General features: G+C 37.6%; 1 protein-coding gene across 1 annotated transcript in view; it reads left to right on the top strand.

The window, feature by feature from the left end:
- The first annotated feature begins 665 nt into the window (after positions 1-665).
- Positions 666-12,858, top strand: part of SLC5A7 (solute carrier family 5 member 7) — a 28,631-nt gene continuing 16,438 nt past the window's right edge. The window contains exons 1-4 of the mRNA XM_017541086.2: positions 666-992; positions 2,281-2,509; positions 6,158-6,271; positions 7,065-7,220. Coding sequence (XP_017396575.1) covers positions 2,332-2,509; positions 6,158-6,271; positions 7,065-7,220 — 448 coding nt within the window. The 5' untranslated portion in view covers positions 666-992; positions 2,281-2,331. The remainder of the gene's footprint in view (positions 993-2,280; positions 2,510-6,157; positions 6,272-7,064; positions 7,221-12,858) is intronic.

Here is a 12,858-nt window from a genome sequence, read left to right on the forward strand (position 1 = left end):
TACTGTAAACTAACATGGCAAATTTGTGTAAGCTGGAATGGGAGGTTCAGCAGGCGAGCAGCCCAGAGGGCTCTATCAGAAAAGCCATCTTGTCTGGCTTCTGTGATAATCTCCGTGTTAAACTGGACCACACCTAGCGTCTTTTACGGTAGCCCTACCTTCAAGCGGAAGGGGTAGGAATGTAGAAAGGACTATCTAAACCTTCTTGAAATGTTTCCTTCAGGGAGCCCATCACCAGGGACACCAGGAGCAGCTTCCAGCAGGGCCCAGGAGAGGCCGCGGGAGAGGACCCCTTCCCTCTCAGAGAGACGCGTCAGGAAACAATTCCAGGCTCTGATCTGGGAAGACAAGAGCAGGACACTTCTCTCTACTAGACTTCCAGCTGCTGCTTCTGAAAACAGAATACTCTGAGACCCTCCCCATTCCCCGCTTCCAACCAGAGTGATGAGAAGTTAGATGGAGAATGACCCTAAGGGATCGCTGCCCAGTTTTCTGGAGGAGGAGAAGGGAGTGGTAGGGACTTGCCTCGGGATGGGGATACCACGGCCGGCAGCGCGGACCAGAGCCCAGCCTGCCCCCACTCCCCCGGCTCCTCGGGCCCCGTTTCCTTCGCATCCCGCACACCCACCCTCCTTGCGAGGGCAGCGTCCCCAGCACACGCCCCAGCACCACTTTCCTCTGACGTCCGCCTCCGGAGCTCTGACGATCGCCCCCGCTGGCCGCCCTTATAAAGGGGACTTTTCCCAATACTCGATCGATTGCCACCTCGCCCCGCGCGCCCTCCGCCGGCGCCCACACCTGTCAACTCTGAGCTTTCCCAGGTTCTTGGAGACGCCGTGTGGGGAGCCGCCCTGAACGACCGGACCCCCTCCGCACTGCACCCCTAACCCACCCCGCACCCTCCCTTTCTGCACCCTCGCCCCCACACCCCTCACGGTTCCAGGGGGCGGCGGCCCCGGGTGGAGCGCTTTCCCTTGCAGCTACCACTCCAGGTAGGAGCGGAGCGGGCATTCCTGCGCCTAGGGGGCCGCGCCCTCGGAAAGGCTGTGGGCACCGAGCCCGGGCGGATTTAGAGGGGAGGGACTCGGCATTTTTGCCTCTCGGTGGGATGCAAGGGCGGGTTTGTTGTCTGGCGCCTTTGCTGTCAGGGTGCAAGAGGCTACAAAGTCTGGGGGCAGGAGATGGGTAGAGGGGGGCGAGGAAGGGCCGCAGGGGGCCGGGAGAGCACCCGGCTGCTGCGGAGAGGAACTTGCTTGCTTGGTTGCTCACAAAGGCATAGAAGACCCAGCCCGCGGGCGCTTCCTTTGCCTCCTCTAAATCCCAGAGAGGCTGATTCCTTCCCCAAAAACCTCTTCACCCACCTGCATGGACAAATATCAGAGTTTTCTCCAGAAACTTGTGTTTGAGAGTTGGGGTTCATGGAACAGCCGTGGTTACGAAAGCAAAAAATAAATAAAAGAGAACAAGAATTTCAGAAGGTGAATGCTTTTCGAACTTGACATCTGTCTTCTAAGAGTCTTGCGTTTAATCGCTTTGACCCTTCTGTTGTGTTTTTAGGCAATCTTTTTTTGTCCTTTTCTTGTACGTATCATAATGGGGGGTGATGAATTGAATGAACGACGTTCGGCGAAAAAGAAAATCAAGAGAGTGGATCCTTTAAACAACAAAAACATATTTAGTTACTACAGTAACTTGAACTACAGAAACTTGTTGAAAATGTGGAGTTTGATGTGTTTTTGAAATTGATTTTTCTAAACATTTTTTTCAGATATTTTCATTTCAGATTACTGTTGAAGCCATTCTCTGAAGTTTTTTGAAAGGATAAAAGAATGAATAAAAAATTGATATATAAAACTTCTCAGAATAGGCCTTTATGAAACAATGTGAATAATAATTCTAGAAGAGTAACTTAGTTCCAAACCGCAAATACAGCCCTACTCTTTGTAAATGATTTGACAGTTACTGAGTTGAGATTTGTATGATAAGGCTAATTTTAAATTTAAAGCATGTATGAAACACAAAACGATTATGATTTCATTTGTTAAACTACATTTCCACTTTTTTTTTCTGTTTCTTGAAAACTTTAATGTTAAATTGTTAAATGAAGTAGGATAACATAGTGGACACTTACTGGTAACTGTCCATTTCACATGTGGTTTCGGTGTTGTACTCTTTCTGTGAGAGTCACGGGATCTCGCATAAGCCAGCTGGTTTATTCCTGGCTGCCCACATGTGCATAGTGCTTGACTGATTTATAATACATTCCTGTATTTTCTTCAGAAGTCTTAATGAAGTAGCCAGCTGCAGAAGAATCAGGATCATTAGATAAAAATGGCTTTCCATGTGGAAGGACTGATAGCTATCATCGTGTTCTACCTTCTAATATTGCTAGTCGGAATATGGGCTGCCTGGAGGACCAAAAACAGTGGCAGCGCAGAAGAGCGCAGCGAAGCCATCATAGTTGGAGGCCGAGATATTGGTTTGTTGGTTGGTGGATTTACCATGACAGGTATGTTCAGAGGCCGCCTGCTCCATGCTGTCCTTCCTTCCTTGACATCTGTGAGTGTTCAGAGTGTGGCTTCAGAATGACAATGCTTTTTGCCCATTGGGGATTCTTTATGTTCACTAGTTATATAATTTTAAAATAATTTTCTATTCATTTAAAACTTAAAAATAAATTGGTTTCAACTCAGTAATACTTGAACAAAAATGATTTTATAATAAATCACTGGACTGAATAGCCATGAAATAAATCTTGGCTCTCTGGGCTGCTGAGTGGGTGGAAACAGTAAAAATAAAGAGGTGGGGGAATGGGAAGCTGTCCTAGTATTACAAGTTATGTATCTGCAAATTAATAGGCAGCATCTCAGCATGTCCAGTAATACATGCATAAAGTTGTGACTTTGAATTTTAAATAAGTGTCAATGAATACTAACTAGTGATGTTTTTTAATCTGCATAAATTTGGGGGTGATAATATTCCCAACTGAGTACTGCCCTATTTTAAAACCTAATTCTTTCATTTAATAACTAATTCCTCACAGGAAGACAATCACATGTTATGACTCCACAGCACTAATAAAGAGATTTCACCAACTTCGTTATAAAAGAGAAAAGCGAGGGCGTGTCCTCCTAGGAATCCCCAGGCCACCATCTGTAGCCATCTCTCATTTAAACCTTCTTTGTGTTAGCAGGAGCTAATATTCTTTCCTACTTTGCACTAAGGTGGTTCTGTTTAAAGGGTGATTTCTTTCTTTTTTATATTCTTCTTTGTCTTTGAAAATAATTTGAAAAACACCAACTTAAAATTACATGTTTAATATTTAATACAGTTGCACTAACAACACATATTTCATTACAGAGTCTTAGTAGAGTTTTTAAACATTTGCAACGTAACAGGAACTCTGAGTGTTCATTGGAAAAATATCCCATGGGAAATTATATCCAGTGATGCCCAATTTCAATCCTGAAGTGCAATTTTAAAATGATTCACCCTGTACATCAGATAATTTACCAAACGAGTCTGGAAAGAGGCCATCCATGTTCTGAACACCTTGATTTTGGCCATCTGAAACCTACAGTGTTTTGTGTGAACCATCAGTTTTATCTTTCAGACATTCACATTTTATCTTTGTTTAGCTCTTTACCCACTGTACGTGGATTCATTTGGTCTTTTTAACAGCACTGTGATGAGGCTCTGGGGTTAAGTGAAGATCCAGGGTTACAAGGTTAACAAGGACCAGAGCTGGAGTCAGAGCCACACACGGTTCTCCGGTGGCCATGCTGGGGGCCACCCCATGCTGTGCTACATGCAACCCTGTAACTAGTTTCACTTAATTTCTTTCAAAAGGTGCACAGTTTGTAAACACTGTAGAAAGAAGAAGAAAGTTGCTGTATATCAAAATATGTTGTTTATGGCAAATGATTATAACCCTCTATTGTTCTTATTTAATATTCTGTTTAACATGGCCATAAAAATATTTAATAATTTGTTTTTACCATTTAGAAGGGTTTTTTCCAATCTAAAACACTACTAGAATGTATAGAAAATATTTGAATGATGCTATATTTTATAAAGGGCCGTGGTCTTCCTCAGTTTACAAAGCTTTTTTTTTTTCTTTCTCAGAACTCAAAATAACCTTGGTCAATATCATAACTCATTTAAAATCTGAACCATACTACCTAATCTTGTTGGACTGATTGATCTGGATATATTTTATAAAAAACCAAGATCAAAATATTGATTCTTTTAAAAATGAATATATTTTAAGTGTTTGTGTTCTCACTCATGGATCTGACGCAAAATATACAAACACGGAGAGCAAATGCTGTCATAGAAGAGGCTAAATTCATTTAAAAAGGGGGACTTTTAAATCATAGTAAGTAACCAAGTCCTCACTTCTATATTACAATAGTTGCAATAATTCAGGCACCAATTTTCTCTTTGGACAAGGGACAGTAGGCTTACACAATGACAAATGATCACTAATGAGCTTTGTGCTTATAAGATCATCAGACCATTTACTTCATGCAGTGAAACACTGAAGTGTTTGCAATTCCAGTTACCTAGTAGAAAGTTAAAGCGTCAAGTTCTCCGCCTGTGAGAATTCATTTCTTCAGGTCATGGTTGCACACAGAATGAATTTTTTTTAAAAAAGCCATTTCTAAAATTTCAGCAGGGCTTAGAATAAGAAAAGCGAATTATGGCATTTTTTATTAACACTGGGCATAAAAGCTACAGCAAAGGTGGGAGTGATTGCTAAATATGTGTTTGTCTTCAGAATTTTGTATATAAACTTTTCATTTGTATGTACTTAAAATTCCTACTTAGGAAAATCTTTTTATGTCAACCCTAAGACTCCCTCTTCTTTGCTTTGTATTATATTAAAAGCCAGGTAAATTTTAGCATAAACAATAGAAACATATCCTAGGTAGTTTTTTATAGATATTATTTCATTTACTTACATTCTAACTGCAAGATTTTAGAAAATTCATCAGAGTTAAATTTTATTTCTAACAGGATAATGTAACCTAGAATTCAGCCTCATATCTGGTAAACCACCTGTGACCCTCATAACTTTACACAAATTCTACATAAGGATTGTTTTGAATATTTTGACCACACTGTAACCTCAAAAGGGCATAAAGAGCAAAGATTTGTTTTTCTCTTCAACATTAGTTTTTAAGCAAGGATTCAATATTATATTATTTCCTCAGAGAAAATGGTACTAGCATTATATTGCCTATTTGAAGAAAATATTAATCTGTAGATAATTCTTGGCTCAAACCTGTCAGATCAAAACTTATTTTCTTTGGTTCTTTCACTGCCTTCCCTCAGCTATTATGCTATTGAAATATTATTTATCTGAATAAGACATCTATAATTACTTCCTGTCAAATAGTAAATACCTTACTAAAAGGTCCATATTAGAACATAGAATTGCAAATGCGTATGTAGTTCACATTTTACATTCTTCTGAGTGCTAAGTAGTCTAGGCCTTAAGGTAACATTTAAACTCACTTTGGACACCTTGTAGTAGAAGCGTCATCTCGATTCTGTCTTCACTCTTAGTAGTAAATACAACTTAGTGGTGATGGAGGTAAGAGTTGCAAGCTTCGATATCCCAGAGTGTTTAAGAAAAGACTGTATTAGTGAAAAGCACATTTCCACATACACATGCCCACCTACATACATGCATGTACACACACACACCACTCCTGGAGGACAGTATAAAAACATCAATACAATTAAAATGGAAGGGCCTTGATATGAAGAAATTTTACCCATGACCTCAGACTATATAATATACAATATCATGAAAATGTTGCATTTTGAAAACATCTAGGACAGCACTATCCAATAGAAATATGTGAGTCACAAGCATAATGTTAAATTTTCTACAAACCTCTAAAAACAAAAAGAAATAGGTAAATTAACATTAATAATATAACTTATGTAACTCAATACATTCAACATATGATCAATGAAAGAAAAAACATTTGAAATCTGGTGTATATTTTACACTCCTAAAACAACTCAATCCAGACTATTCACATTTCAGGTGTTCAATAACCTGTAGTAGCCACTGGGTTTGGCAGGCAGATGTAGGTATAACAGGCAAAGCAGTATCGCTCCCTCACTTTTCATTCTGTTTCAGCTACCTGGGTCGGAGGAGGGTATATCAATGGCACAGCTGAAGCAGTTTATGTACCGGATTATGGCCTAGCTTGGGCTCAGGCACCAATTGGATATTCTCTTAGTCTGATTTTAGGTAAGTGAAAGTGCAAATCTCAGTGACTCACTCTGTAAAGCATAAAGAACGAGTATAAACAACAAGTGGAATAACAAGTCAAACGCTGTAAATAACCATTGTTAAAAAAAAAAAAAAAGAAAAAAGAAAAAGAAATATCCCCAGAGATTTCTAAGGACCTGTTACCAGAAATTGGTAAGTAGCAGAACACTAACGCTTAGATTATTTGATCTCTTGATTATGGAATATATTTTTAAAGTCTTTGATTCTGTGGCTATCAGCACAGTGAATTTCTTAACAAAATCATGTATTATTTCTCTCAAAACACATATGGATATATCATTAATAATGAATCAACTTGAAATGTACCTGTATTTCTTTTAGCAAGTCAAATGACTAAGAGGTCAAAAGTATTATATAACAGAAGGTACCTCATTTTTTGGCACTCAAAGGCTTTTATTGAATCTGCACTTATTCAAAACATCTAAATGCTATGTTGGGTGGTAGAAATGCATTAGACATTTAAGTGAGCAATGTGCTGGTTCATGTTTTTTAATTCACATACTTCAATATGGTCCACTTGTCCTTTGGACACATACAATGGTAAGTGTGCTAAATAATTTATATTAGGTTGCTAAACCTCGTATTTATAGTAGGTTGGTACTCTGTGCACATTGTATTTCAGACTGTTTCCTTAATCCATACAGGTGTTCTGAAAAATGCATTTCCCTTGAGAAATGTCAGCATAGTAAAAGACTATTATATTGCATGTTTTTAAAGAAAATTTCTCTGAAACACTTGTTTAATTTTTTAGGTGGTCTGTTCTTTGCAAAACCTATGCGTTCAAAGGGGTATGTGACCATGTTAGACCCATTTCAGCAAATCTATGGAAAACGCATGGGCGGACTCCTGTTTATTCCTGCCCTGATGGGAGAAATGTTCTGGGCTGCAGCAATTTTCTCTGCATTGGGTAAGGACCAACTAAGTTGATCTAGCTTCACTCTATAGTTAGCTAAACATCAGATATACAATTCTACTTTCTTCACCCTCGGCTCCTTTTATTAAAACCATATACTGAGCTGTATTTACATGCATCAAAGCTTAATGGAAATTCTGCATTTACTTGCAAGACGGTGGCACAGATTAAATGAAACCTCAACTATACTTTTTATACTTAAATTGGCTCATTAGAGCAATAACTGTGAATTATAATGATCAATTTGCTTTTATGAGTCATATATGATTTATAGCAAATCATAATGAATTAAGCACAGCTAAAAAGAGCAATTTAAAGGGTTCATGAGTCAGGGGTTAGTGAGAATACTAATATATATTTTTGGCGTAGAAGAAATTTAAATAAATGATTTATATCTTAATTTCTTCCAATAAGTGTTCTTTCTGTAAACTGAGACCTTTTAATTCCCATTGTTTTCCCTGTAATAACTGCCATGTTAATTGGTATAAACACAAATATAAAACTAAACTCCCAAAACAACAGTGTTGCATGCTATTCTAAAAGCACTTATATTTTTAGAAATGTTGACTCTTTAAATAAAATGTCTAGTTAAAAACATATATGAAACAGAGTCAGTTCCAGCAGTAAATAACATTCCTGGAGAAGTGAGATATCACCAACCCTCTACTGACAGAATAAGTAAATAACGTAAGTCTCACAGCAGAATTGCAACCTTGAAATATTTCAATAAACTGATATAAAGCTCAATGTTACGGTTTAGTAGTAGAAAAATTAAGTATGGCAGAATGTAACAAGAATTTCCCCTTCTGTTTAAATGTTTTCTTAATAACTTATATGAGAAGTCTTGCCCATGCCTGAGCATCTCCTCACCTCCAATCGAATCTTAGAAACACAGGCTTAGAGGTACCACATGGGGCCAGTTGAAAACTTTGGACCTGACTGAGGCTGTTGAGGCAGCTGGGAGATGGAAGCTCCCCGTAAATGTATGCACTGCCCCCTCTTCAGAGCATCTAATTTCATACTGCAGCTTACTCGGGTTTTTCTTGATTCCCAACTATAAAACACAGTGACTATTGTGGAAAGAAGAGTATTTGATAGTTATGAAATACAGTAAGAACTCAGTGGAAAATGCTTCACTTCCCTGGTGCCAGATAATAATATTCCACACCCACTGCTGCTCTTATATGCTAATGAAATTATGTGTAAAACTACACCTCGCTTTCCACCTGACTCTCGTTAGCCGAGTAGCAATGGGGGGTTGTTTGCCATTGTTTGTAACTCTAGGAAATTTTAAGAACAAACTACCTGCTGAGGTATCAAAAAAAGGAATGGGCTGAGTATGTAACGAAATATAAAACATTCACTCATTGAATAAAGATCAACTTGTATAATAGAGCCCTGAAGAAAGGGTAGAATTAACAAGCTAATGCTTCTAAAGTATTTTGGAAATATAAAATACAGTAATGAAACTGTGAACTTTGTTATAATTATTTTGTATATATGTGTGTCTATGTCTATGACCGTATTACAATATATGGTCAGTTTAAGAATGGGGATGCATTCTGAGAGATGCATCAGTAGCCAGTTTTAATGTGTGAACATCATACAGTGCACTTACATAAGCCGAGTTAGTAGCGGCCACTGTACAGACAGGCTACATGGCATAGTCAGTTGCTCTTAGGCTACAAACCTGTGCAACTTGTTACTGCACTGAATGCTATAGGCAATTGTAATGCAATAGCTATGATGTCCTTAAGCAATAGGAATTTTTCAGCTTCATTATGATTTTATGAGATTATATGTATTTGTGGTCCATCATTGATAGTAACATTATTATGTAATGCATGACTACATATGTGAAATACAGTATTGTCTGTATCCTTCTACATACTCCCATGAATACATATATCAAACAACATATATAATAATATTTCTGCTATTGCTTGAACTTTGTGCTCTGGTAGAGTGTGTGTGTGTGTGTGTGTGTGTGTGTGTGTATGTGTGTGTGTGTGTGAGTGTGTGTGTGTGTGTGAAGTACTTACTGGGTACTATGTACATTATTTGGGTAATGAATGCACTGAAAATCTAAACCACCACTATGCAGTATACCCAGGTAACATAATTGCACCTGTACTTTTTAAATTTACACAAATCAAAAGTAAAAGTTGGACTTAATTAAAATTTAGTGTTCATTACAAATAATTTTATATATTCAATAATATATAAGATCTGTTATCACCTTACTGTGAGTGTGCATATTTCACCATTGAAACATAGGAGAATCTTAAACTGTCTTCTTGGTAGAAATTGACATCTTACAACTTTTTTATTATTTTTTTTTAATTGTACTTTAGGAGTTTGTACATACAACCACATTGCCATGTATATACCTATGCAGGATTGTTGCAGAGGTACATACATGGCAATGTGGTTTGCTGCCTCCATCCCCCAGTGACCTACATCTGGCATTTCTCTCATGTTATTCCTCCCCAACCTCCCCACCCCCCTGCTATCCCTCCCTTGGCACCCCCCAACAGACCCTAGTGTGTGATGCTCTGCTTCCTGTGTCCATGTGTTCTCATTGTTCAACACTCACCTATGAGTGAGAACATGTGGTGTTTGATTTTCTGTTCTTGTGTCAGTTTGCTGAGAATGATGGTTTCCAGGTTCATCCCATATTCCTACAAAGGACACGAACTCGTTTTTTATGGCTGCATAGTATTCCATGGTGTATATGTGTCACATTTTCCTTGTCCAGCCTATCGTCGATGGGCATTTGGGTTGGTTCCAGGTCTTTGTTGTTGTAAACAGTGCTGCTATGAACATACGAGTGCATTTGTCTTTATAATAGAATGATTTATAATCCTTTGGATACATACCCAGTAATGGGACTGCTGGGTCAAATGGAATTTCTATTTCTAGGTCCTTGAGGAAGCGCCACACTGTCTTCCACAATGGTTGAAATAGTTTACACTCCCATCAACAGTGAAAAATCGTTCCTATTTCTCCACATCCTCTCCAGCATCTGTTGTCTCCAGATTTTTAATGATCACCATTTTAACTGGCATGAGATGGTATCTCAATGTGGTTTTGATTTGCATTTATCCAATAATCAGTGATGATGAGCATTTGTTCATATGTTTGTTGGCCTCATATATGTCTTCTTTTGAAAAGGGTTTATTCGTATCCTTCTCCCACTTTTGGATGGGTTTGTTTGTTTTTGTAAATCTGTTTTAGTTCTTTGTAGATTCTGGTTATTAGCCCTTTGTCAGATGGGTAGATTGCAAAAACTTTCTCCCATTATGTTGGTTGCTTGTTCACTCTAATGATTGTTTCTTTTGCTGTACAGAAGCTCTGAAGTTTAATTAGGTCCCGTTTGTCTATTTTAGCTTTTGTTGCTAATGCTTTTGGTGTTTTAGTCATGAAGTCCTTGTCTATGCCTATGTCCTGAGTGGTTTTGCTTAGGTTTTCTTCTAGGGACATCTTACAACTTTTTAAAGAAATATATATTTGTACTTCTAACAGCTCAAGTTCAGTGGATATTCATAACTTTACAGCATATTTATTTTATAACTTCATTATTAGACTAATATTTCCCAGCAAACCTCAAAGTATTACTTTGTTTTACTTACAATTGATTTAATTATTCAGAAAATATTTTAGAGAAAATTTTATCTCAATTTTGATAGTGATAATGGAGAGGTGATTGACTTCTCTAATATCTCTGAGTTACAGTTAAGTGACAGCATCTACTAGGACCCCAAATCTTTGATATTGTAGTCAAGTAATCTTTATTTCATAATTGAACTTTGCATAATTCATGATATATAGCATAGAAGTATTATTAAAGTAGAGAACTGCACCAAAAGAAGAATGACACTGTTTCAAGTAAAGTTTCAATTTGAAGTAAGTGATCTCAGGAAAAAAAAAAATGTTTTCAAATATCTATTAAACAATAATTTAGTCAGTTATCTAAAGTCACTCATAAGTAATTGATCTCTCTTCTTTGTTGTCATTTTCCAACTCCTTACTAGATTTTTCTTTTTAATAGATTTTTACTCCAGAAAATAACTTTATTTTATCACCATAGCAAAAGCACTGAAAAAGCTTTCTTGAAAAATATTTCTTACTGATATTTTAGATCAACTATCTTGTATTGATATAGTTCTTCTCCAAGGGGTTGTTTATACTATTAGCATGCTGACTGATGAAGGAGGGTAGTGTGTAAGACAGCTCAGCTAGCTGCAACTGATGATACATAAAATCACAGTATCCATTACATGTATGTATTTAATAATGTGATGTGTAAACTGTATAGTTTTGAGAACAATAGGGAAAGGACTAGTAAAGCAGCAAGTGAATTACAAACTGTCAGTCCAAGAATCAAAGTGGTCTAAACTGGTCATACCTCAATATGTTCAGTGGAAGTATATGGACCAAAAATCACAATAAACAATATTGTAAAGAGAAACATAAATTTGATTTCTAAGAGAAGTTTAAAATTTGATGATGAAAATTACTTAAAAATATGATATTCAAATCTAAGGCTGTTCAGTATATTGGCATCCTAGGAGCAGGACTGGTTTGTTCTACCAATTAAATAAAGTAAGAGTGAACTGTCACAAATTCAAGAGGGAGAGAATGATTAATAACATTTATCAATTTAATAATTTGTTCCTACAAATTTTTCTCAATTCTTTGGTGCCTTTACCATTCTTCAGCTGTCACAGGCTAGGAGGGGGCAGAGTGAATACAAAATAGCAAATGAGTATTAATTGTAAAATGTGGAAATGGGTGATCATGTTTCTCAGAAAGCCTTGTGTTTTTCATAGATATAACTAATATATTCCATATACAGTTATGTGTCATGTAATGATGTCTTGGACTGCATATATGACAGTGGTCCCATAAGATTATAATACCATATTTTTACTGTTACCTTTTCTATATTTAGATATGATGTTTAGATATTCAAAGTTACCATCATGTTACAGTTGCTTACAGTGTTTAGTACAGTAACAAGCTGTATGAGTTTGTAGCCTAACAGCAATATGTCATACCATGTAGCCTAGGTGTGTAGTAGGCATCAAGATTTGTGTGTGAGTACACACTGTGAGTTGTACAACAATAAAATTACCTAACGACACGTTTCTCAGAGCACATCCCTATTGTTAAGCAACACATGGCTGTATTTGATTAAGTCAGAGTTCCAGAGAGTGAAATTATTTTGAGTTCTTATAATGTAATTAAATTTCTCAGTAATTCAGGGCCTTCCATAACCGTACCATGGATCTGTGTGTCTGCCACATAAGTAAGTTAGCAAAGCAGTAATTTCAGAAAGCAAAAGTATGACTCTCACTGACTTTATTAAGATACAAATTTCAATATAAAAATTAACTTTAGGCCGGGCGCGGTGGCTCAAGCCTGTAATCCCAGCACTTTGGGAGGCCGAGGCGGGCGGATCATAAGGTCAAGAGATCGAGACCATCCTGGTCAACATGGTGAAACTCCGTCTCTACTAAAAACTACAAAAAATTAGCTGGGCATGGTGGCACGTGCCTGTAATCCCAGCTGCTCAGGAGGCTGAGGCAGGAGAATTGCCTGAACCCAGGAGGCGGAGGTTGCGGTGAGC

This window comes from Cebus imitator, unplaced genomic scaffold (genome assembly GCF_001604975.1).
Source record: "Cebus imitator isolate Cc_AM_T3 unplaced genomic scaffold, Cebus_imitator-1.0 Scaffold131, whole genome shotgun sequence".
NCBI classification, from domain to species: Eukaryota; Metazoa; Chordata; class Mammalia; order Primates; family Cebidae; genus Cebus; species Cebus imitator.